This window comes from Nothobranchius furzeri, chromosome 7 (assembly GCF_043380555.1).
Source record: "Nothobranchius furzeri strain GRZ-AD chromosome 7, NfurGRZ-RIMD1, whole genome shotgun sequence".
In the NCBI taxonomy this organism is placed as follows: Eukaryota; Metazoa; Chordata; class Actinopteri; order Cyprinodontiformes; family Nothobranchiidae; genus Nothobranchius; species Nothobranchius furzeri.
In genome coordinates, this window is record NC_091747.1 from 76,374,355 (window position 1) to 76,399,530 (window position 25,176).

The window sequence follows — 25,176 nt, forward strand, 5'->3', positions numbered from 1 at the left end:
ATTAAACTGACCCAGTGAATTTTACCCTCCACCTTTATGTCAGGGTCTGCGTCTGCCCTCTCCTTTATGTGTCTCCTGATGTGTCTCCATCCTCTCTAGATTGCCTTTTGTGTCTCTTCGCGCCCTCATGTGTCCTTTGTCTGCATATCAACTATGTGTTTTCTGTTTGTAGGCATTCAATCATCCCCATCCCCTCCAGTTGTAGCTCCGGCCTCTTTGTCCCCAGCTCTGTGTCTGTGTGGGTGTGTGAGTGTATGTATGTGTTTGTGTGTGTGTGTGTGTGTGTGTGTGTGTGTGTGTGTGTGCGTGTCCATTCCCCAATTCAGTGTGTGTGAGTGTATTTTGGTGTGATTGTGTGTGTGTGAGTCCTTCCCTCAGTCTTTTGGTTCAGTTTTGTGTTTATCTGCCCTCCTTTGGTTCTGCTTCCCCATTTAGATGATTGTTGTCCCGTCTTCCCTCCAGCCCTCACTCCACACACCTGCTTCCTGTTTCCCTAATTGTTCCTCCCAGTCTATTTAAGCCCTGTCTTGTCTCTGTATTGTCGATCCATTATTGTTTGTCAGCGTTGTTTCATGCTCTAGTGAGCTTATGTCTCTAGGTTTTGTTGCTCTAAGTGAGCTTTCGTACTCCTGTTGTTCAGGACTTGGTTTCTGGCTTCCTCCCCTTTTTGGATTTTTGGTTCATCACCTAATAAAAGGATTTTACTTTTAAAACCACTCCTGCCTCGTGTCATCCTGGGTACTGCATTTCTGGGTCCAAACCATCCTCTCAACGTGACACTATATCTTGCACTGAAGTTCCTAATCTATAATTCACCCAGCTCCCAAACCCATCTCCCAAAACAACATATCTAATCAAATTTCTTCTGCTAACTGAATCCAAGCTATAGCATTTCAACAACGGACATTACAAAAAAATGACATAAGCTCTTTAAAATTTAATATCAAATACACCCTCCCTTACAGAGATTAATAAGAAAAAAATGGATCAACACAGTGAAAATGTGTTTTACCCTCAATGCTGGAGAGAATAACCCTCGAGTGATCATAGGCGATGACGTTAGCATAGCGATTCTTTGGCTTGTTGACTTCCAAGTTGGAGTTTTCCCATGTGAACTGCTGACCTGGATCAACGGACTGCAGGAGAGTAAAGACAGAACAAATGACAAAAAGTTAGACATGTTTTGGTATTACTAAAATCTGCGGGTTTCAAATGGAAACTCGGGCACACGTAGAGTTCAACACTGACAGCTGGCCACAAAGTGGATGATGGGAATAGAGAAAAAGCTTCCATTAGGTAAAAATGCTGTTTAGAAACTTCTCTGTCTCTTGTGTTTTTGAAGCCCTTCGCCTAAACCTAAAGGGTGATTTAATTCAGTGTAACAATCCTTGAAAATTCGGTTGGAAGAAAAAAAGCTGTAATTTCTAAATAGATACCAAAAGGCTGAACAATAAAGGTGAAATTTGACCTCTTCGTTTCACTTTAGTAACAATAAAAACGTAACGTTTTAGTGACCTGGCAAGAAATACTATATATGTGTGTATTTATAGTCTTTCCACAAGTCATTGAATTTGTCTTTCCAACTGTCTCAGCATGCAATTGGACAGCGCTAGGACCAATCAGAGCAATGAAAAATGTGATGTATTCATCGTTACAGAAAGCAGTCAACATGGAAGTCCACCATGCACCATCAAAGAAGAAAAAGCAGAAGAAGAAGCAAATATGTTATTTTTCTCAACAACTGACTTAAAGAGCAAGTCACTCCCAAATCCACTGTTTTTGCCTTATAAACTACATAAACGAGTGTCTAATCATGCTTTAGACACACGTGGTCAATAATTTGGCACTTAAGTGCATCTTAGTTAAAATTTAAACATTCTGCCTAAAACTGTCAGTGTCACTGTCTTCAGGTAAAAACTCTGCACTGCATTTGGATTTAAATCTGCCATCGCTGTTGGCTAAGAGATACACTGAAACCCCCTTCAGACAGGCCATGAAAAACGGAAATGTTCCGGACTGTCCATAAGACCTTTGTGTCTGAATACAAACATTCGGGTAAAGTTTCCCGTAATTTAACCGCACGACGCCCCTAGTAACAGGTCCGGACTTGTTACGGACAAGGTGGCTGCTTCAGACTGGTGAGGTCGAGTTCCGGACAGGGAGGAGGGGGAGGAGGAGGGGACCGGGGGACGCTGTGCGCACCTAGGTAGTGCGCTGTTGTAGCATGTGGAGAACCATGGCAGCTCGCCTCCTACGGTACCGTCTAGACGCGCGACGGAGCGCTTCACACCGCTTCAGTGATTCCTTTAACCATTGAGCTTCATCATCCAGGTCTCTTATGCGTCTTCGTGTGCGCAGAATTGTGCTTAACATAAGTCCAATTCCCCCCCCTCAGACATCTGGAACTTTTCCCTGCTGTGTGAACGCAGCCGAAAGGACAAGTTCCGGTACTAAAGTGGTGTGTCTGAAAACACAGTTCCGGTTAAAAACCAGATTGAATTGTCCACACGTATTCCAGAATGTCTATCTGAAAAGGGCTTAAGTCATTAGCTGGTACATTATGATGTCACAATGTCATTGTGCGCCTGTGTGTGTGTGTGTGTGTATTTGTTAGCGGCTTCGCCCTCTCGGTCTGCCAGGCAACAGCATTTGTCACTCGCGAACTTCAAAGCGGTCCTTTTCACACCGGGAGAGTCTTGGCCGCGGCATGGCTTCCTCGCTGTACCCGCGAGATTCTAAAATCCCTCGAGACTTCCGACACCTTCCTCATCGAGAGATCCCAACTCCCGCGAGGAATCACACCGCTGCACTTCTCGAAAGAAACTGGTGGTAAACAAAGCCGTTCGGTGACACATACTGACTTAAGTTATACATAACATCGCAACGTTGCATTTTATTTTGAAAATAACCGGGGATTTTACACTGAAACCATGTGTGGTTTCCTGTCCCGCACTATGTGAACTGCAGAAATTGACGTGTCCCAGAAGCGGCTCACGGAAAAAATAGAACTCGATCCTATCTTTAGCGGCGCGGCATGCCGCTTCTGGGACGCGCCTGGAAATTGTCACTTTGCGGCTGGTTTAAAACACTCTATAGACTATAATTGGATTCTATTTGAAGTGGTGCCGCTTCGTTGCCGTTCCGTTCCGCTGATGCTTGCAGTGTGAAACCAGCTTGAATCGCTGAAAGTGCTTTCAAATGAGCGCCGTTCAAGAGGCATCCCCATCTTTGTAGTTTTTCAGAGGTGGCTTGGGCATCTGGTCGAGATGCCTCCTGGACACCTCCTTGGTGAGGTTTTCTGAGCATGTCCAACTGGGAGGAGACCCAAGGGGAGGCCCAGGTCACGCTGTAGGGACTATGTCTGTTAGCTGGCCAGGGAACGCCTTGGGATTCCCCCGGAGGAGCTGTCCCAAGTAACTGGGCAGAGGGAAGACTGGGCGTCTTGGCTTAGGCTGAACTGACTAAATTGACAATAAGTCCCGGTTCCAACTGATGCTCAATGCTCAACCCTACTGATGATCAAAATATCTAACCTAAATGTTTTGATTGGTTGATGTCTGCCTGAGGTAAACGGTGTAACGCCACAAAATGGCCTGATTTTGAGACCCACAGGTCAAGTCCACAGCCAGGTCATTTTGCCCTGGCTACGACTCCAACCTACAATATTTTCCCTCACAGCAGACTGAGAGGCTGACGCCCTGAAAGAGATAATAAAATCAAACAATAACATTCTCTCCTACCAAGGTCCCTTTGCAGAGGAACTCACTAAATTAATTCTGCGATTCACAGAAGAAAGAAGGAAGAAGATTTTACAATTAATGATAATCATTAAATAAACGTTTTTTTATTGCTACTTATAATAATTATAAAACAATGAAATGTTTCATTAATCTGTGCTTAATGATAAATGCTTAGCATGTTAACTTGACGAGGTTATCACCATTTGCACTCACACAAAAACAAAGTAAAGTGAACGCATGACACACAGTTAACCTTTCAGAGACTCCGGATCAAGGAGGGTGTGTCTCTGAGATTCTTGGGAACTCTTGGTAATGTTCCTCAAACTTGTCAACATTTGGTTGGCTATTCAATAATAACATCGTCTATTAAAACTAGACCACTCTGGGTTTTCTGGAGTTCGAGAGCAAGCTTCAGACCGGCCATCTGAGCAAAACCTCTTTAACCATCAAGGATTTTGACACGTCGTCAAAACCTTTAACTTTTCCGCACCTGCGAAGCTGATAGCAGCAAGATAGTTTCCGGCAGAGCAAAGCTGATATTGCTACAACTCCTTAAGAGTTATTCCTGAGACGCAAGCTAGTTCCAACTGTCGTCACCTGGAAGATGACCCTGGACTGACCTGGTCGTACGAGGAGTTAGTCTACGGACTCCGGGGTCTCCGACACCCCCCTGACATCTCGGATCCAAAAGGGTGTCTCCACTTGGGTACGTAGAACACAGCGAGATTGTAAACAAACCAAATTCTTTTAAATCCAGAACTCAGCTCTCTGAGATACGGAGATCCTGACTACATTATTCACACACAGGTTCCAGACGCATCTTTTAGTTCCACCCACTCACAGTAAATAATAGTTTAACCAATTTGTCAAGTTTTAATTGTTTGTAAAAATAAATTCTTACTTTTATAAACCTGACTGTTTCTTGAATCAAAACAAAGTGTGTACAATTCCCCAATGAATAAAGAATCCTAGAATCTTCTGACTAAAACAAATAAAGACCAGGCAAGGTGATATTCTATATTTAAACAGGGTATCACAGATTATTGGTCTCAAGTGGTGTTAATAATATAAATAGCTCTTAAAGCAATTGGCATAACCCAACACACTATTTATTAACATTACAACGGTAATGAATCCTTTAAGTCAGTACTCCTTTTCAAAGTTCTGCACAATTCAGTGTCAAACAGACTTAATGTGGAAATTGTGAAGTGAGGATTGACCTTCCAGTTGAACAGCCTGCAGAAACCTGCACATGCAAAATATTTCAGATCTTTTGCGTTGCTAACACTGTCCAACAGCTCCAGATCTACAAGCTGCTATCAAAAACCAACTACAAATTAAAGATCAGCACTGCTTTACTGATAGCAGACAAGAACATGGGTACTTATGGTGTCCTATTGCAAGAAAGACTTTGCACTTCCACCAGAGAGGCTACCTACTAGGGAAAGATGATAAAAGCACAATACATTTCCACTGGAGGAAGAGGATGGTTGTGTGGGACCATTAAGCTCCTGGAGGGTAATTACAGTGTAACCGTTGCTGTTAGCTGGGAGAAGCAGACATGAGGTCATTACAGGGCTGTCAATGGAGAGGCACAAAGATGGGAGAGCCAGAGAAATTTAGCAATTTTGAATATTTTACGACACATAATTATGGTTTTGTGAGGGAAAATGGACAGGAGTGGTGCTGGATAAGTGCGTGGATGTGTATGGCGAGGTTTGAGGCGGCTTTCTCCGTGCTGCCAGCATCGAGTGTGTCTGATTATCACACCACAGTCATTTCTGGCCTGCCTCCGTCCCCCTTCCCTCCATCTCTCTAGTTCCTTCGTGAGGGTTCAGAATGGAACAAAGTGCACAGTCATGCAGAGGGAATGCGAGGCCCGGCGGAATGGTTCCAACGATAACCACACAGCCTCGTCCGTTTCTACCAACGCTTTTCTCCCGTAAAACACCCTTGTTTTGTTTTTCCATTTTTCGCTTAATCTCTCCTTGTTTTCCTCCACACATCTGTCACACACAGTGTGCCTCTGTCCTGCGGCAGCAGCCAATTAGAGCCGTATGTCTCCGTCCTCACCCGCAGGCCCTTTGGTCGGCACCGATTCCTGCTCTTTTTTTTTTTTGCGAGCAAAAGAAAACATTTTTACCCGTTTAACAGCTCTCTGTGGAGCTCACTGTAATGCCAGCTCCTGTTACTAAAAAAGCCAGCACGTTTTGAGATATTTCTGCTGATCTGTGTGCTTTTCATTATTGAGCTCCACAGTTCAGCACACCAAGCCCGGGCTCACCGTTGACGCCATTATTGCTCCGTATTAACGGAGCTGCGAGTCGAAGGAAACTAATTAAGATTGTGTGTGTGTGTGTGTGTGTGTATTTCTTGCCCCCCCCCCCCCCCCCCCCCCCCCACCCGGAAGCTTCGTGATTTCTATTTTCTCTGTCTCCACCAGAGCGTGGAAACAAGAGCTTGATAGACATCTGGCTGAAAGCAAACCGTCTTTGAGCTTGAAATTTAAATTTCCCTTTCATATGTGCAAAGATAACGACAAGACAGTTAAAGTGACGAGAGAACGTTTTATCTTGTATGAAGTCGACAAAACAAAATGCGACGTCAAAGCAGGATATGCTGAAATTGAAAAAATGACACGTTGCTGATAAAGACAAGTGCCTGCAACAAAATTGGATACATTTTCCGAGTCGGAGGCAGATAATCAGGATTCTCACCTCGTACTCTTGAGAAAACTTGAGATTGTCATTTGCCTTCAGGCGCTCAACGTGATCTGCCAACTCGGAGATGGGGACGGGTGGATGACTGGCCATGCCTGCAGAGCACAGAAAAAAAAAATCAGAAACAGATACCACCTTGTTGAACCATTCTGGAGGAAAATGTTAAAAGCAGGAAGTCTCTATGGAGGTGTTGTTTAGTGTTCGGCCCATGGTCAACGCAGGAAGCAAATGGAAGTGGGTTTTTCTTGTTGTTAAGTGACTATTTTCTCTCCAGACGGACCGGAGAGAACAATGTGTGAGTTCAAAAAGCCACCGAGACACAAAAACATGTCCTCGGAGAATATGAACACCGCTGGTGAGGGTACAAAAACAGAAAAAGGCAAAGGCACAGCCGGTTATAAATTAAAAATGATTTCCTTGTGATTTTGAAGTAAGTGGCGCTGGTGAAATGTCGTCAGTTGATGCAGCTTCATCCAGCATGGAGCGGATGGTTAGAATGAAAATAGAACGGACACAAACAGGAAGAAGGAAAGGAAGGACTTTGGAGCTGACTAGACCAACTAACTTGACAAACGCCGATAACCGCGGTACACTGAAACATGGTAAGCTGGAAGAGGAAAACGACACGGTGAACCTCATCAGCACAACTAATACAGACTACATAGGCTAGGTTGTCAGGACGTTTCATTTCTACCTGGAGTCTGGAAATTGATCCTCCGGAGCTCCACGGGATCTGTCGGATGGTGGGAGGACATGGCTTTGCTGCAGGGAAAACTGCCTTTCCTTCCCTCTGCCTCGGCCCTTTTCCTAAAACAATAGACACAATTCACCTCAATGCGAAGCCCTTAAAATCACCTGGCATGAAATTCAGAGCATACACTAGCAGCCTACGCTCTAAAAACATATCTCTTGTCTCTGTTATATCGACCATGTTGTGTTTGAATTGGCTTCGGTGGTAAAGGGTGTGTGCAGAGCAAAAGGTGGTAGAACACACGGGTCATAATCCAATCTCCAAACCATCAGCTCAAGTCTGACAAAGACATCACATTTATTACTGTTATCCAAACATTTCCAAGCCTTGCCCTTGATGTTTGCCATGTAGCTATCTGATGACTGAACCAGAAGCCCAGAGATAAGCCCTCAAGGGCTCACAATAGCCAGCAGGTGCTCACTGATTCAAATCCAACTCTGAAAGGAGCTAGGTTTCATTCAAAGCAACAAATTATGTAATCATCAGGAATTTTCTCTAATTTTCAGCCTTTTTAAATGCAAATAAGTGTCTCATTGTCTCAAAGTCGATGCTGACTTTCTGCTTTTATCACTGCTAAAAAGTCAAACTCATCCATTCTTGCCTTTTTATTCAGCAATAGTGAACAAACTCATCTAGAAGCTGCTTCCATTCGAGTTAAATCTAAGTGATGTAACACTGACTTTATGGCTGCTAATGTACTGAGTGTTTGTGCACTCATAGTTGGTCCAAGCAGCATCACTTCAGTCTATTTTCTAAAGCATTCACCGAAAAGGCTTTTTAGGAAAAATGCCCCGTAGGCCAGAAGAAATGGTTATAAGGAGCTCTTGTTTACCTGTCAGGTTTGCTGGATCCAAACGAGGAGACGAGGAGATAAAAGAACAGACAAGGATGAATACCATTAGAGTCCGATCAAAGGGCCGTTAGAGACCAAAGCAATGCTGAACTCATCGTTTTTCCTTCTTCACTAGTCAGCTTCTCTGTACGATGTCAGACAAAATAAAACCAGTGGACACAAAAACCAACAGTGGACGTAAGTGCAGAAAAAAAAACCTCACACACGTTCAGCTAAGAACCCAGAGGAACAATGGCACAGGTGGAATTTAGTGAGACATAAATATCTGTACACTCCTCATTTTATGATCATAAGATTATCATCATCAAGGTAATAATCTGACGAGGCTCATCAGTTCCAGTTATTAATGATCTGCATTAGCAAGCCTGTAGCCAGAGGACTCCATAATTAGCATGAATGATGCTAATGGCTGATAATGGTATCTCTTAGGCACTCAAATGCTGCTTGCTACACATTATATTAAGTTTCTGCTTTAAAGACAAAAAAGAATCACTACAAATTACCGCGGTAACACCTGTTCTGATTGTTTATGTCCAACAGGACTGATGTGCTAAAGGCTAGCCGGAGGATTGCTGTGACAAAACTATACTGCAGCCATCTTAAAAGGGCTCCAGTAATTTCACTCCGCACCACTGATGTAAAAATGGTTCATAAAGTTATATTTGTATAAACTGCTATAAAACTTTCAAGACTGGAGGATTTAGTCAGTCCTGAAAAATGTAAACCAGCTGTGTCAAACTCATTTTCAGCCAAGTCAACCTGATCTTTGGCCAAATTAAATTTAGTTGAAGGCCACAAGGCCCAAGTTGTACAGCACACTTTACCCACATGTACAGCACTAACGGTAGGTTTTATCCCGTCAAAAGATCAATAAAGATCTTCATCCGGCACTCGCAGAGTACAGACGCTTCTGCTTTGCTCCCTTATCTTTTTTTCCCAAGGCTCTTTGTCCTGTCTGCATACAGAGAACTTCTCTGCATTTCTTCTGGAAATCCCTATTTTTTGGAAGTGGATTTAATTAATTGGTCATTCAAAGCGATTGATAAGATCTTTTCTACGATGAGAACGGAGGAGGGGGCTCCCACTTGCCTTCAAGGGACACACGCAGCGGGATATGCGCTCGATTCCTGGAAGGTCTGGAGGATACTTTGCCTCTCTCAGTTGTCCATTGAGGATGTCGAAGACATGTGGATATTTGGCTTGATGATCACTGGATTTCCTCTGATTGGAGTGGGTGGATATCTGGTTTTCTGGAAATTTGGGGAGACGGGAGCGATTGGAGTGCGACCCGCACCCACGGAAAGCACCGCCCGGGCGGTGACCTCACAGACTGGGACGTTACTCGAGGTGAATCGTAAGCTGGACAATGTCCTTGCTGCGTTTCCGGTATTAGTGCGCAAAATGGATGTCATCTTGGAGAGGATCACTGGACGGTGTGGGGATGATTAGTACCTAAATTGTCTTCACTGGAGGACTTGAATGATCAATATAGACTTTAAGGCAGAGAGGAAAATTATCTCTGCCTGACCCAAACAAAGTCTTGTTATCCAAATCTGACGCCAAGGCAGCCTTGAGCTGCTAACAACAACCCCCACGAAGGAAGGAATGCAGACAGATGCTGTGAAAACCCGTCCTACCCCCCCCCCCCCCCCCCCCCGCCTTCAGATTGTGGACTTCTGCCTAGCGAGGTCATCAACCTGCAGGAACTCAAATGTGCTCTGCGCTCCTCCCAAGATCTCCCTCCCTCCTGTGGATACAGCTGGCTGAGCGCCACACAGGGCTGCTCGCCCTGGGGAAACAGGATACCAGCCCCCCCCCCCCCCCCCCCCCCCATCGGAGTCTCATGTTGTGAACTGTGATGTTCGTGCTTATATGTTTGAGGCATTTTTTTTTGCATAGTAAAGCTACGCCCTGCCGGGAGTAACTCTGGTATGCCTTTTTTTTCCCTCCCCCAATTTATCCTTAAGTAATTCCCATTTCATCTTTTTAAGGTAGCGCGACTCGTGTTGCGAAGGACCACAGTCACCAATTCTTGTCATGTGTCTTGCCCATCTATGTCTGATCTCTGAATTGTGTGTACTGAAACTCAATGTCATTTCTCCGTGAGTCTTGCACATGTGGTAGAATTGACAATAAAACTGACTTTGATAAAACATTTACATTCATCCCCGTCCTCCCATCCTTACCTTTTGAAGAGCAGAATGGCGATGACGATGCAGACGATGAAGATCACAGCCAGAACAGGACCCACCACCCACAACAGCCCCTCCTCCTCATCAATAATCGGCTGAGGATCCACATCCGATGAGGTCACGGGGTCAGAATAAGGGCTTGTAGAATACATTGTCTGCAAAAACAACAAGAAAAAAAAGTGTTTTATGCACTCTTAACATTTAAGAGACAACATTCAAGACGCTTCTCAGCCAACTTAGCGCTCACTCACGTTTTCAGAGAGGTCAAGAAGCGCAAGCACAAAGAAGACGTACTCCTGTCCTCCCAGGAGAGGACGGTTGCGGAAGTCACCGTAGTTTCGACCATCACCCAAGGTGAACTCCAGGGGGAGGGTCTTAAAGTGAGCTGTAACATAGGCTCTGGGATCTGATTGGCTAGCTTGTCTTCGGATGCGAAGCGCCCGGCTGACGCTGGTCCTGTTGATCTCTTTAAGGAGCTGAAGTGGAGGTGAGCAGATGATGGTTAGATGGAAAAAAAAGAAAGGTGGGAGCAGAAAACAGGATGAAGAAAGTATAGAATTGCAGAAACAGGAATGGACGTAAGGTGTCTATTACAGCAGAAATAGAGCGTGTTCAAATAAAGTGCATCATCTGTGAAATTTCCTCGATACAGTGAATTTAATTGTAAAATCACAGTCTGAGGTTTTAACAATTGAACCCACATAAAAGCTCTCATCGTAGAAGGAACAATCAGCTGCACAAGGCTTTTCACAGAAAGGCACATTTATCTTCATCAACTGAGTTGCTGCAGCATTTATCCATTTATACAGCGAGAGCCATAAAAAGTCTATTCAACCAATCTGTCAGACGAATGCGCTTTCAGAGCTGTGTAACGAGGTGATTACAACTGTAGAAAAAGCCAGGTGGTGGATTTAGATGGAAGTGGCGCATGGAGGTATTGTTTGGCTTTAGCCTGGTTGTCTTTTATCACAAAATGAGATTAAAGACGCAAACTTAACAGGAAGAGATGAAACACCATAAAGAAATTTGTACCAATTTAAATGTTTGCTTTTTATAATTTCTCACCTCATCCAGGTTCATCTGATCTGGCTCGTTCCAGGGGTTCAGAAACTTCCCTCCTCTTTGCTTCTTCAGTGGCACTACGACCACGTAGTATCCCCTAAAACACAGCATGACCGGGAATCAGGCCTACAGACATGCATCCAATTCTGTTCTTTTAGCGTTTTAGTCTCTGAAAAAAGTCCAGCATTCTGACACTTCATTCACTATTTTATTTATTCTCCTGGAAATTATTTTAGAATATAGTCATTGTCAAATCTGGATGGTAAATATAAAACTGACTGGAAAAAAACGAGTGTAAAAAAAAGATAATAAAATTTAATAATGAACTTTGTAGATTTGATTCTGAAAATATTCAATATTTTGCGAACTTATAAGTGTTTGTGTGTTTAAAGTCCCACAAAGCAAATTTTGTGTCAAGATCACTGAGAACCCAACATTGTTTTAGGAGCTAATCCCCACTTATTGCTGCACCAAGAAAGCAGCACATGTGGCATCAATCACTTGATGTATTCATTTTCTGTTACTCGTGGTTCTTCATTCCATCACATCACTGTGGGGGAATTTTGAGCCACTCATCTTTAAAATATTGCTTCAGTTCACTGAGGTTTGCAGACATTTGTGTCTGCTCAGATTCCTTAAGGTCCTACCACATCATTTCATTCAGATGGTGACCGGAGCATCACAACACCTTTATTCTCTTTATCAGTCATTTTGCTGTAGTTTGCTGCTACGTTTGGGACCATTGTCCTGTTTCACTAGTCAGTGTAACGGTATGAAATGACAGTTTCCCCCTCTCCTCTGACACAGAACTAGTCTGCATGAGATATGGCCTCAAGGTCTCATGCATTTGCTATAAACTGCTTCTTTCCAGCTCAACAGAAGAATGAAGAAAGGACTCTCTCCTTTTAATAAATCAAAGAACTCTATTTTAATAAAGCTAATCACACAAAGTGTTAGTCAATAATAAGATGTGACCAATCTGTGAAATCAAAATATTAATTACTTTATTATAATCCTATAGACTATAATAGTAATATGACTTTAAATGTTTCCACTAGGACTGAGCTCACGTAGCATTAAGACACGACACATTGCTTTACTGATCCAATCAGAATCTGCCAGATCTGACGGAGGCGTGGTTTTGGTGGTGTTTGGTAACTCTGTCATCTTTTCATTCGACCATAAACCAAAACATCCGAAGTATAAAACTATGCCCACGTCATCTTTAACGCCAGTTCAAAGCGTTCTAGAGAAGTGTTGGAGTGGCCAATCCGTAACTTTCTTCTTCAACCGAAAGAACCAATGACAAGCTGGATAAAATCTGTTGCTGTTCCAATTGCTGCAACGGTTCCTTTCAGAATAAAAGCTGAACCATCACGACCCAGGTTTGGGTCTCACTAGGTGCCAACAAAACCGTTGTGACCTGGAAGTATCTCAAAGACTGGTCTGGTCGGCAACCGCTGCTTTTCCTACCGGCTTCGGTTCCAGAGAAGGTCAAGCTGGACCTTGACATTCCTGATCTAGACGGGGACTTCCGCTCAGGGTATGTAGGTTGACAAATGGCAACAAATGTGTTTATGAATCTCCTAATCAAAGCTTAGAGCGAAGACATCACCTTCATTTCCCATCAGAACTAATCGCTTCTTCAGATTTGCTGGTTCTGAGCAACATTCCACACTACACCATTCTCCGTCTCAATCTAGTTACACCAGACATTTAGTTTAAAGTTAGTCTAGTTTAATCAGTTTAGTAATACATTTTTAAACTTTTAAACCGGACTCTCTCTCTCTTCTGTTGTCTCTGAGTGAATACGAAGCTGTTATCTAATCCCTGCAATAAAAAGTTCCAATCTTCTGGTTACAATAACCTCACAAAGCCATAAGGTTGATTTCATATTTGCTATGGAATCTTTTGTCTTATGGCTTATGACATGTAATTATGTAAATAACATGTAATTTAAATTCATTACATCAGTTTGGTCCAAGCTTCAGCTGTTTGAGACACAGCCTCAAATTGAGCACGCCCCATAAACACTTCCACTTTTGGGAAAATTGGTAGCTTTCTTAAATGTTTCCCTCCAGTGAGCAATGTTACTATAGAATGATGGATCCTACTAACAGTAGAAATGATCTTTAACCCTTCCAGGTTGATGGGCGGCAACAGTTGCTTCTCTAAGGTCACTGCTCATTTCCTCCAGGTGTTCAAGCCTTTCATCCATCCATTTTCAGCTGCTTAATGGGTTGGGTTGTGGTGGCAGCAGCAACCTAAACAGACAGGCCCAGACTTCTCTCTCCCCAGCCACTTGGGCCAGCTCCTCCGGGGGAATCCCAAGGTGTTCCCTGGCCAGCAAAGGAACATAGTCCCTCCAGCATGTCCTGGGTCTTCCTTTAGGTCTTCTCAAGGTTGCAGGTACCTGGAAAACCTTACCAGGGAAGCGTCCAGGAGACATACTAACGAGATGCCCGAGCCACCTAAATTGGCTCCTCTTGATGTGGAGGAGCAGTGGGTCTACTACGAGCCCCTCCCGAATGACTGAGCTTCTCACCCCATCTCTAAGGGAGAGCCCAGCCATCTTGCGCAGAAAACAGACTTTTTGCCACTTGTATCCGCAATCTCATTCTTTCAGTCACTAGTCGAAGAAGAAGAAGAAGAAGAAGAAGAAGAAGAAGAAGAAGAAGAAGAAGAAGAAGAAGAAGAAGAAGAAGAAGAAGAAGAAGATGAAGAAAAAGAAGAAGAAGAAGAAGAAGAAGAAGAAGAGAATAAATAAAGAAGAAGAAGAAGAGAATAAATAAAGAAGAAGAAGAAGAGAATAAAAAAAAGAAGAAGAAGAGAATAAAAAAGAAGAAGAAGAAGAAGAAGAAGAATTTTGCTTCTTTGTTGATATCATGGCATGGTCTCAAAATAAAAGTAAGAGAGTAATGTTTTCAGAAGATAAGCAAAGAGCTAAAATCAGAGTGAACATCGGCGCAGCCTACACTCGTTTGAGGGAGCTAATGGAGGCTACGAAATCACGGACTGATGGTGACCTGTCCTTGTTGCTGCTGGATTTTAACCAATAGTATATTGTGTTGTCCTACAGTGTGGATCTTTTTACTTTGTGGTTTGTGTTAGCATGAGCTCGTTAGTGCTAACTACAGCAGGTGGAGGCAGGGTTGTTTATGACAGCTGTAATTCCACTTTCAACCAGTAGGAGGGAGAAACGGGAAACTTATTAAGTGTTGGTCTAAAAATGTCATCATTTGCATTTTTTAACTGTGTGGGCGTCGGAACGAGCCCCCACACCGTGAGAACAAACATCTCAGCTCTAATGCCGATCTTCATCCGCGTACGTCACACGTCACGTGATCAAAAAGCCGAAAATCCATGTGTTAGGAGATCGTTTTGGGCTGCTGCTGTAAAAGGCGCGAACCGGAAAATCTTCTGCCGATCACAATTCGACAACGGATTATGAAAGAATGGATAAGACTCGATGCGCGTGGATTCTTCCTGATATAAGAGGTGAGTCTTCTCTTTGTTTTGATGGTTTTGGCATTGACATCATCCTAGCACGCAACGTTCTGTGACTCTTAAAAAAACTGTAAAAACGCAGAAAAATGCTGGCAGTGAATGAGTTAAGGATGAACTTAACAGTTTATTTTTACTGTTTTCCTTTCTTTTCTAGATTTGTTTAATGTTTGAATCAGTGTTTTTGTAAATTGGATGTAAAATTTAAGTGATTTTGTCACCTCGTAAAGTCCAGATAACTTTTTTTGTGTGCTGATACTTTAACTCAAAAACTGAAAGAGTGGGCATTTTCATTTTACCATAGTGCTATTTTAACATCAAGGCACGATTATTCTTGGGAAGTGATGGAAAAACTGCTATTTGGATGGAAAAAATTTACATTAAAACTACCAGAGCTATAAGGAGAATAGAAGCGGCACTGAACTGACTCATCTTGAGCTTTGAACTTGTAGTGGTGCTCCTGCTTGGTAGCTAGGTTTGTTTTTAGGTACAGACTACAGTAGGTGGTGGATGTTCTTAAAGAGCAAGTCACCCCTTACAAGAAGCATACTTCACTCCCACTTCATGTTTGAAAAATGCAACAAATGCTGTTGCCTAGCAGACCAAGAGGGTGGAGCCACTAACAAATATACACACTCACGACATTGTGACATCATAATGTACCAGTTTACATCATAGCATACCTCTTAGCCAATAGCGGTGGCAGATTTAAATTCAAATGCACTGCAGAGTTTTTACCTGACAACGCCACAACACTGACAGTTTCAGGCAGAAAATTTAAATTTTAACTAAAATGCACTAAAGTGCAAAACTATTGACTACATGTGTCTGCAGCACGATTAGACACACATTTATATAGTTTATCAGGAAAAAAATAGTTGATTTGGGGGTGACTTGCTCTTTAAATTTGTTTAGCTGCCGCCTTTGAAGAAACCCTTCTGAAGCATTAATACATGAAAACCAGTCAGTCAGCAGGTACAACAAACCCACAATCTGCACAGAGACCCATTTAATAGTCTTATCTCGTTCTGTGACTCATCACTCACTTGACTTTCGCAGTTGTCTGAACAGTCGGCAGCTGAACAGTCACCATCCCATCTGCGTTGGTCTTTCCCACAATGGCAGGTTTGGTTTTCAGGATGTCCGGGGCTGTTACAGCAGTGACGCGGTGCTGCAGACCGCCAGCACTGTTTGCCCGGTTGGTGAGCAGGAAAGAATACTGGGTGTCTGGATCCAAACCAGTTATCAGCTTCTGGGTCTGTTTGCCATCGACCTCCACGGACTGGCCCTTCCCATAAAGGATCTGAGAACATACATGTATGCTTAACCATAGAGGATTACATCCATTTTGCTGTAACTACGTAGGTTTTTATGCAAAGGTTTCTGTTCTCTCTCTCGGAATGATGCTACCAAGTGAGTCACCAAGAAAACAATCTACAATTAGTCACATAATTGAATGACTAGCCATTACAAAGACCTTGAATGTTTCCACAATAAAAGCACTAAAATTTCAACAGGAAATTGTATATTTTTCCATTGTTTTCCATCGGTGCTGCCTTCATATCAGGTGAGTGTGGTTATTTACACTTCAAACCTCAGAAAAACCCATAAAATCCATCTGAATTAGAGGCAGGTGGGTCAGAGGATTTATATCCAGGAGATTAAGGTTTATTTCTTTGATCTGATGTTGTTTTCAGTTGCAGTCTTCAATTTAGTTTTGTTTTTTTCCTGCTGACAATACACAATCAATAATCATTATTCTATTCCGCAGCTGAAGACCGCCTTTCTTTTATTTGGTTGATAAAACTATTTCACATTTATGTCAAACAGAAAAAATAATATTTTTTTCCCCTTCTTTTGCGGTGTGCTATGAAACTGGAGTTTGAAATGAGTGTGAATATTAAATTTAAATTTATTACCATAAAAATGACTTACAGTGAACGGCTGGGCAGGGTTCTTGTCTCGTATCTCCCAAGAGAGCAGAACCGAGTTTTTCATGGCTGCCTTTACTCTGAAGTTTGTGGCAAAAACTACAGAAGACAGAAAACAAAGGATAGAAGATGAAAGTTTTTCCCACAGGTTCAGTTGTTTTTACAGCAGGATAAAACACATCTGCCTTACCTGTTTCGTTCTCTAGCACCAGACTCAAGCTAGCTATTTGATCTGATCAACAGACACCATGATGGGACAGAGATACTGGCCCAGACTCTTACCTTGAACAGACTGGGTCTAAGGCCACAGTGACAAGACAATGACAAAGGACACTTAGGATGCAGTTCCTACACGTTGCCTGTTCGAGACTGTGTGCATGTGGGGATTTGCGCCACATATTTTCAATTGTGCTGTATGAAGGTGGTTCTTGCATCCTGAGCAGTGACGATGGGTTGTTAAAATATGAGCGTGATCCTACCTTGGTCCAGCCGTTGCGTCCTAAACTGGACGCCGGGGCTGTACGGCCCAGGCCCAACAGCTGTGAACGCGCACACCCTGACATCGTACACAGTATCAGCACTCAGACCCTCCAGCAACACACTGGACCCTGGAGCAGGCACCACAACCTCTGAAGCATTTCCTCGACTGTTTATATCCTTGTACAGCACCGAGTACTTTACAACTTTCCCATTTTGCTCAATCAGTGGGACGGATTTCCAAGCCAGTTGTAGAGAGGTGTCAGAGGACTGTTGTAAGGCAATATTCTCTGGGTATCCAGTGGGGGCATCCTCTGGAGTGGTCACCTCCTTTAGGATCTCCTCTCCGTAGCCCATTTTGTTTCGAGCAGAGAGCCTGAACACGTAATTAGCTCCCTTATGGATGTCTTGAGCTGTGTAACGAGTTTCCTTAGCGGGGAATTCGACGACTGTGAAGGGAAGGACCTCAACACGGCCAAAGGTGAGGCGGTACCCCAGGAGAGGGGTAGGGGGGTTCGGAGGGGGGTACCACTGGAGCACAATAGTACCCGAATCAGTTGCACTGACCAGCAGTTTTGGTTTTTCTGGGACTAGAAGAAGAACGAAAAGAAAGAAGGCAACTATAAATCACGTTCTTCATCGTCTCAAACAAAACTGTTTCATATATCGACGGACCTTTCACTGAACAATGATTTAACAGCCTCTAATGATTGTTATTGATGCTCAACAACATTATTAATGAGTATACTTGAGATGTGCGTGCTTTATTTGGCATAGAAGCACTTACGAGGCAGGGCGGTGCACGCAGTTACAGGTTTACTGCGAGCACCATCGCCCTTGGCAGTGTAAGCTCCCACAGACACAGAGTAGGCCGTATCCGCTGTCAGATCTCCAAGCACGACCTCCTGAAGAACAGAAGGCACAGTCAGCTACACACTTACGCTGCACAGTGAACGGTTTGGTTCTTGAGCCTGGATTAAAAAAAACTCTAAAAGAAAAAGTAGTCATAGCGAGTGTTTTTGAAAGAAGGTTGGAAATTGAACGTGCATCTGCATTTTGACAAATTTTAAATTCTCCAGACTAAATTCTTAGTTTAGTTTTAAAAGAACGTTATGAAATAGATTTGGCGTTTCACAGCCAGAGAAGTCAGAGCCATTGCGTCACTTAGGCCCTGTCCACATGTAGCCGGGGATCTGCCAAAACGTAGATATTTTTCTACATTTTGGCCTGTCATCCACACGAAAACGGATCTTTTTAAAAACTCCGGCCAAAGTGAAGATCTGCGTTTTCTCCGGAGTTTTAAGGTCCGCAACGTCACTTTCTGCGGCAAAAAAAATGCTGACATCACGTGTGCGACCTGTGTTTACACTAGCCGACAGCATGGATGCCCTCAGAGCCGCGCTCGCTTTATCAATTGTCCAAGCGCTTTTTGCTTGTTTGTTTTTGCAAGCGGAATTACTGCTCCTTGCGGAAGACCACAGACGAAGGATGAGGTTAAGAACGAGGGAAGTACTGCCGCCTACAGGTCTGGCATGTCCTTAACAACGTATTTATCCGGGTACGTGTGGACAGAGTTTTTTTTTAAACGAGGTGGTGTGGATGCAAGTTTTTGGAGGGGCGGATATTCGTTTTTAAAAAAACCCGGCTACATGTGGACTAGGGCCCTGTCCACACGTAGCCGGGGATCTGCCAAAACGTAGATATGTTTCTACGTTTTGGCCTGTCATCCACACGAAAACAGAGTTTTTTCGCACGAAAACGGATCTTTTTAAAAACTCCGGCCAAAGTGAAGATCTGTGTTTTCTCCGTTTTGGGTGTCTGCCTGTGGACAGACAAAACCGGAGTTTTAAGGTCTGCAACGTCACTTTCCGCGACAAAAAAATGCTGACATCATGTGTGTGACCTGTGTTTACACTAGCCGACAGCATGGATGCCCTCAGAGCTGCGCTCGCTTTATCAATTGTCCAAGCGCTTTTTGCTTGTTTGTTTTTGCAAGCAGAATTACTGCTCCTTGCGGAAGACCACAGACGAAGGACGAGGTTAAGAACGGGGGAAGTACTGCCGCCTACAGGTCTGGCATGTCCTTAACAACGTATTTATCCGGGTACGTGTGGACAGAGTTTCTTTTTAAATGAGGTGGCGTGGATGCAAGTTTTTAGAGGGGCGGATATTTGTTTTAAAAAAAAACCCGGCTACGTGTGGACTAGGCCTTAAACTGTCTTCTCCAAAAACATCTGACCCTCCCTCTGTTGTATTCTGAACTTCTGGGGAGGATGTGTATGATCGTCTTTCTATTCCTGCAGACAGCTATCTTAATTGCACTGGTCTGTTTTATAAACTCTGTTTTAAACAACAGTCAGTGATTTTAGACACTCTTCATTCAGTATTTTTAAACTTTGCTACAAACAAGAGTTACACTTTACAATAGCTGGTGATGTTAAGAGATTTGATCATAATTATACCATTTCAAGATGTGTTATTAATTCAAATCAGAACACTGACTGTGAAAGCAGCTCTGACACACTTTATGTGCCAGCTGATAAAAAAACAACACAAGTTTGTTTGACTCCTTGCAGAGTAAAAGTAAAACAAACTTGGAGATTACAAAATGGTGATTACAAACTTTTCATTGGTTCTTGTGCTAACACCGACGCTATCAGTATTGCAAATAGGAAGAGTTAGTGCTAAGCTAGCTCTGGCTCTGGTCCTGCAGTGGAATCTGTTGGGTGGACAAACGCCTGAAGGTCAAAAGCCTAAAACGGATATTTTCAACCTTTTTTCAGCTTCAAACTAAATCGCAACAACAAAGAGTATACGATTTATGCGTGCAATATTTATCCATATTTATTTAATGGCTTATTTTTAATAATTTGGTTTTGGGTTGACAAAATGTGTACTCACATAATCAGCAGAGTGGCTGTGTTCCCACTGAACGATGGAGCATTACAGAAAACAGGCAAAAAGAACAGGAATGGAAAAATCAGAGAGAACAACATCGGAGAGATGTGGGTAAACTGTGATGGTTCATGTAAAATACTATATATAAAACAGGTTGAACACATAATTTCTTAAAAAATGCATTCCAATTCTGTTAGCAAAAAACGACACAAAATATTTCTCACGGCTTTATTTTACTCTCATTAATTTGGTAACAACACAGTGTCATGTATGTGTTGAATTAACATCATAAGTCCTACCTGAGTGTCATCAACGAGGATGTCTTTGATGAGGGGCAGGCCATGAGGTTCTCCATAGTTCATCCTCACATAGTGGACTTGATAGCCTCGGACCTGGCCGTGCTGTAGTTCGGGTGCCGGTGCTCTCCATTTCACCCTAACGGCCGAGGAATTCACTGTCTCTGCTTCAACCAATCGTGGAGGACCACTTGGAACTAAAAATGCATGTTTGAATAGAGGTCAGGGGTCACAGAGGATGGCCATTGAAAACTCTCAAGTAAAAGCTTTCACTTAAGTGAAATTATGTCTGATCAAAAAAAAGTGGGCAGAGAAAAGAAAAAATACCCAAAAGCTGAGAAAAATGTAAAAATACAACCTGCAAAAAGTCCTAAAGTGATCTAACATCTGAGAAAAAGTCAGAATAGTTCAAAATGAGAGCGCTTGGAAGAAAAAACATGGAAGGGAAAAAGCAGTGAAGTATAGGAGGCAAATGTAGAGAGAGGCAATAATGGAAGAGGGCAAAGGATTTGTTGCCAGAGGCAGATAAAAGGTGGCAGTCAGTCAACGAGAAAACACTGTTATCAAGAAAAACCTCTCGTGGGTTGCCAAGAACTACACTTCTCCTAAAAAGAAGAAAAGAAAACCGGAAAAAAGCACCTTTTGCTTTCTGAATGACGTTTGTGCAAGCACTTTAAAGAGCGGTACGCTCGAAAAAAAAAGTTACAGGCTAAAAGAAAATTAAACGTTTGTATCAAAGCGCCAAAAATATGTAAAATTCTTCAAAGTAGCACAAAAATACAAGAATGAAATAATCAGAAAAACTTTTGTAAGATGTAAAAATTTGAAGGACCTGCAAGAGGCGGTCATTAACAAAAGCAAAGTCAAGGAGAAACTAGCTGTTAGTTAATTAGATAGTTAGTTAGTATGGCATCTATGATCTTCAAACACAAAAATCTGGGAGGGTGGGGGGGGACTGATGGGTAAAATGCAGGTAAAATAGGAGCTGCTTTAGTCAACAGGTGACAGTGGTGAGGGTAGGGAGAAATCCTGATGGAGGATTTATGATGATTCTGAAGGGGTTTGAAGTTAGAAGATGCAAAAAGATCATTCTTAAAAATGCATTAAGGTGGAGCAAAAAGTCTCACCAGGTCAGCTGCTGGTTGTTAGTTAGGGTGATTGGTTTTATGTTTATAGGGTGGAGGAAGCTTGGTTAGTTGGGTGGACCATCCTAGGAGAGGCATAGGATACATAATGTTCTATTTTTGCAACATACCATCTTCCTCGGTGCGGATAAGCAGCTGTAAACTCTCTGGTCCATCTCCAGCTTCTGTGCGTGCTCGAACAGTTATGCCATACTCAGTCCATTTCTCAAGATTTTCCAGGAGAAACGAAGAACTTCCAGGGGAAATTTCATCAGTTCTTTTAGAGGTTTTGTTGCCCGCTGTGGTGGAGTACTGAATAGAGTATCCCGTTATGACGCCATTCTGAAACTCCGGGGGTGGTGGAGCCCAACTTACCAGGACGCTGGTAGAACTGGGACTGGTGCATGTGATGTCCTGAGGAGGTGCTGAAGGAACTGATCGGCCAGTTTGGTGGGAGCACAGCAAGGGGGGGTTGGTTGTTTGGGGTTAAATGTTATTTGGTTGAGTGTACATGTGGTATATTTGTGGATGGGGAGGTCAGGAAGTCGGGTGTGCCGTGAAAGATGGGGATGAAAATGAGCGGATGAGAAACAAGAGAACAAAAGACAAAGAAACATAAAATGAAAACAAAACACTGGAGAACAGAAAGTCTTGATGTGTGACAAATGATCTTGTGGCTCGAAACAAGAAAGCTGAACAAAGATACTGAATGATGGGTGTCGAATCGGTTTGGTATAAACGTTTGAAATAATGACAAGAAGTGAATGACTAAAGAAATGCAACACAAAACACCAACTAGAGCTTTAAATAACACAAAAGTAGCTGCCCATCACTTACTTGTCCTTACAGTTTACTGAAGCTTCTGTCATCCATGATGGACGCCTCATGTCTATCTGCAAGTGTCTGACTTCTTACCTTGTTGGGACTGAATCTCTGACAGACCTCAGATTGATATTCAACAAAGAAAGCTTTGCTGCCATTTTAAAATGAATCCTACATTTACAAATCAGCCACCCACTAGATTGAAACGACAGCGTTTTATGATTAAATTGGTTTAGGACATTTACACAGATGCTGCTTTGACTTGTACCACCCAATTAAATACTGAAGAGGCTCTTAGCAGCCTTCAAAAGCAAAACACATCTTGTCACAGTGGAAAAATGACTAGAGTGGGGTGACAAGCAGCAGCAAATAATAATGTCGACAACATAAATTAGTATTCAGACATTAGTATCTATGGCCAAATTCCAATTTCTCCCTTCCTCATACCTCTACACTTTCAGCTTTCTGGCACTTGATTGAAGGGACTAGACGTTTAGTCATGGTTGCATTTTCTATGTCAATAGTTTGGTTTTTAACATTCTTGGGTTCTGATTGGTCATTTTCATTGATTTCCTTTTTTCCTGTACTTAAATGAGCTTTTTTTACTCATTGTGTCACGTTTTCATCAACCCAATCCCAATACTTGCACTGCGCCCTACGGTCTTCTGTGAAGTCCACTTGGAGAAAGTGTGCAGTAAGGCTTCGAGTGCGTTGGTACGCAAGTGTGCAAATAATTGCTGAATTGGGACAGGGAGCATTGTGTCATCGACCATGCCAGGATGCTGGTTGCTGTGATACTTAAAAAAAAATCTTTATTAACTTTCAAACAAAAAAACCAAACAATTATTTGAAATAAATGTACGTTTATTGCTGCTTTGTCTAAAACATTCAGAGCATCAACTAATTGTCCTAAAATTAATGACTTTCATTTGAAAATACATATTTTCAGGAAAGGCACGTGAACCTTTTCTAATAATAATAATAATAATAATAATAATAATAATAATAATCATTGAACATACATAGCGTTTTATTAGGACACTCAAAGACACTTGAGTGAACTCTCACATTCACACACTGCCAGTGATGGTAGGCTACTATGTAGCCACAGCCGCCCTAGAGCGGTCCGACAGAGGCGAGGCTGCCATTTGGTGCCGTCGGCCCCTCTGACCACCACCAACACAGGCACGTTGGGTGAAGTGTCTTGCCCAAAGACACAACAGCAGAATACCTCCGGTGGGAGCTGGAATCGAACCCATGACCTGCCGATCATGAGGCAACTCGCTCTACCACCTGAGCTACTGCTGCCCCAATTTTTCCAGCAGCAATGGATTCTGGGTAATACACTTCTCCCAAGCCCACATCAATGCTGACTTGGGAAAAGGGTGCAAAAGAAGCGTGGTCAACTTTCGCACTTAAGAGTCGGGACAACTTACGCACTCGCACCCCTGGCCAAGATCGTGCATTTGAAGGGCGCAAGTGTGGAATGGCGAGTACTGGGATTGGACCATTGTTTCCCTAATCATCCTTTTCTACCTGTTTCCCATCTGTAGTGATCATCTGCCCCGGCACATATACTGCTTGGTTTTCTCTGTCTAAAGCCTCATTCACACTGACTACTGAGCGGATGCAGACAGGAATCTGCATGGCTTCTGGATAGACGGCCATCGAGACCGACTGTGGATCGTGTGCAATGTCTCTGGAAAGTCGTTTGCAACTTCATGCAAGTTCACCTGATGACAACTACGTGTGTAGAGATGAGCTGGTACAAAAAAGCTACACTCGTCTTCTCACACTGTGAACCGAGACTTCCGTCATTAATAATAACAAACGAAGCTGGACAGATTATTGCAACACAGGTTTGAATTTGAAATAAACCAGATTCATGACGATCCGCATGATGCCATAATAACTTTTTTAAAGGGTGTCAAATTTTGTAATTGAACATTTTAAACACTTGTGACTTCATGGCCAAAGGAATCAGGGGTAAAGGGATGTGGGCTTTGTCTGAGCTTAGGTTCTGGATACATTTATAAGATATGAATAGATGTGTTGAAACATCAATCTTGAGGTCTGTTTTGGTCTTTTTTCTGATGCCTCTTTGACAATGCAACAAAACCCTCATGAAAAATTCAGCCTGGAAAACACATGAGTGAAGTTGATATTTAATCCAATGTGTATTTTGGAGATATTGTCTGGTTTTCAGTTCTTGCATTGCCAAAAGTGAAACCTGTTTTCCTTTCTCTCAAAATCCCAACGCACACATGCACGCACGCACACACACACAAACACTCTCACACACACACATTCACTCCCAGCAGTGTGCCTGGGTACACCTACGTGTCTGTGGAGTGTCAATGGACACTTCATTGGTGTACGCCCCAATTCCATTTTTGCTCTTGGCAGCTAGCTGGAAAGTGTAGGTGGAGAAAGGCTTCAGGTTCTTCAGCAGGTAGGAGGTGGTGGGCTCAAAACTCACTTTCCTCTGAAGAGAAGCAAAAACAGGAAGTCACTAAATCAAGCCTTTGCTTTGTATCCAACCATTCATTAAAAACTCCAACTACAAATCCATGTGACGCTTATCCTTACCTCCTCTGTGTCATCAATCCTTCGATAAACCAGTTCGTACCCAGTGATCTGGCTGTCTGGGCCTCCCTGGGTTGAGGGGGCCATCCAGGACAGCAGGATACTTGTCTCAGACTTTGCTTCACCCTTAAAGTCTAAAGGCTGGGATGGAACTACAGACAGAAAGACAAGAGACGCTAAATGATGAAATCGATTCAGAAACACTAAATCTTTTTAAGGA

General features: G+C 42.9%; 1 protein-coding gene across 35 annotated transcripts in view; it reads right to left on the reverse strand.

Annotated features, from left to right (window-relative positions):
* ptprdb (protein tyrosine phosphatase receptor type Db) overlaps positions 1-25,176 on the reverse strand; it is a 324,563-nt gene that overhangs the window by 37,671 nt on the left and 261,716 nt on the right. For 15 of the 35 annotated variants that reach the window (XM_070553775.1, XM_070553772.1, XM_070553771.1 and 12 more), the window contains 17 exons: positions 24,960-25,108; positions 24,711-24,855; positions 21,680-21,982; positions 20,428-20,621; positions 20,132-20,158; positions 18,018-18,135; positions 17,233-17,820; positions 16,758-16,852; positions 15,869-16,125; positions 11,322-11,415; positions 10,508-10,732; positions 10,251-10,411; positions 8,044-8,055; positions 7,155-7,267; positions 7,026-7,067; positions 6,458-6,555; positions 1,013-1,136 (listed from right to left, as the gene is read on the reverse strand). In XM_070553775.1, the coding sequence (XP_070409876.1) occupies positions 1,013-1,136; positions 6,458-6,555; positions 7,026-7,067; positions 7,155-7,267; positions 8,044-8,055; positions 10,251-10,411; positions 10,508-10,732; positions 11,322-11,415; positions 15,869-16,125; positions 16,758-16,852; positions 17,233-17,820; positions 18,018-18,135; positions 20,132-20,158; positions 20,428-20,621; positions 21,680-21,982; positions 24,711-24,855; positions 24,960-25,108 (2,745 nt within the window). The remainder of the gene's footprint in view (positions 1-1,012; positions 1,137-6,457; positions 6,556-7,025; positions 7,068-7,154; positions 7,268-8,043; positions 8,056-10,250; positions 10,412-10,507; positions 10,733-11,321; positions 11,416-15,868; positions 16,126-16,757; positions 16,853-17,232; positions 17,821-18,017; positions 18,136-20,131; positions 20,159-20,427; positions 20,622-21,679; positions 21,983-24,710; positions 24,856-24,959; positions 25,109-25,176) is intronic. The other 20 variants (XM_054751594.2, XM_070553786.1, XM_070553784.1 and 17 more) reach the window with 7 other exon arrangements.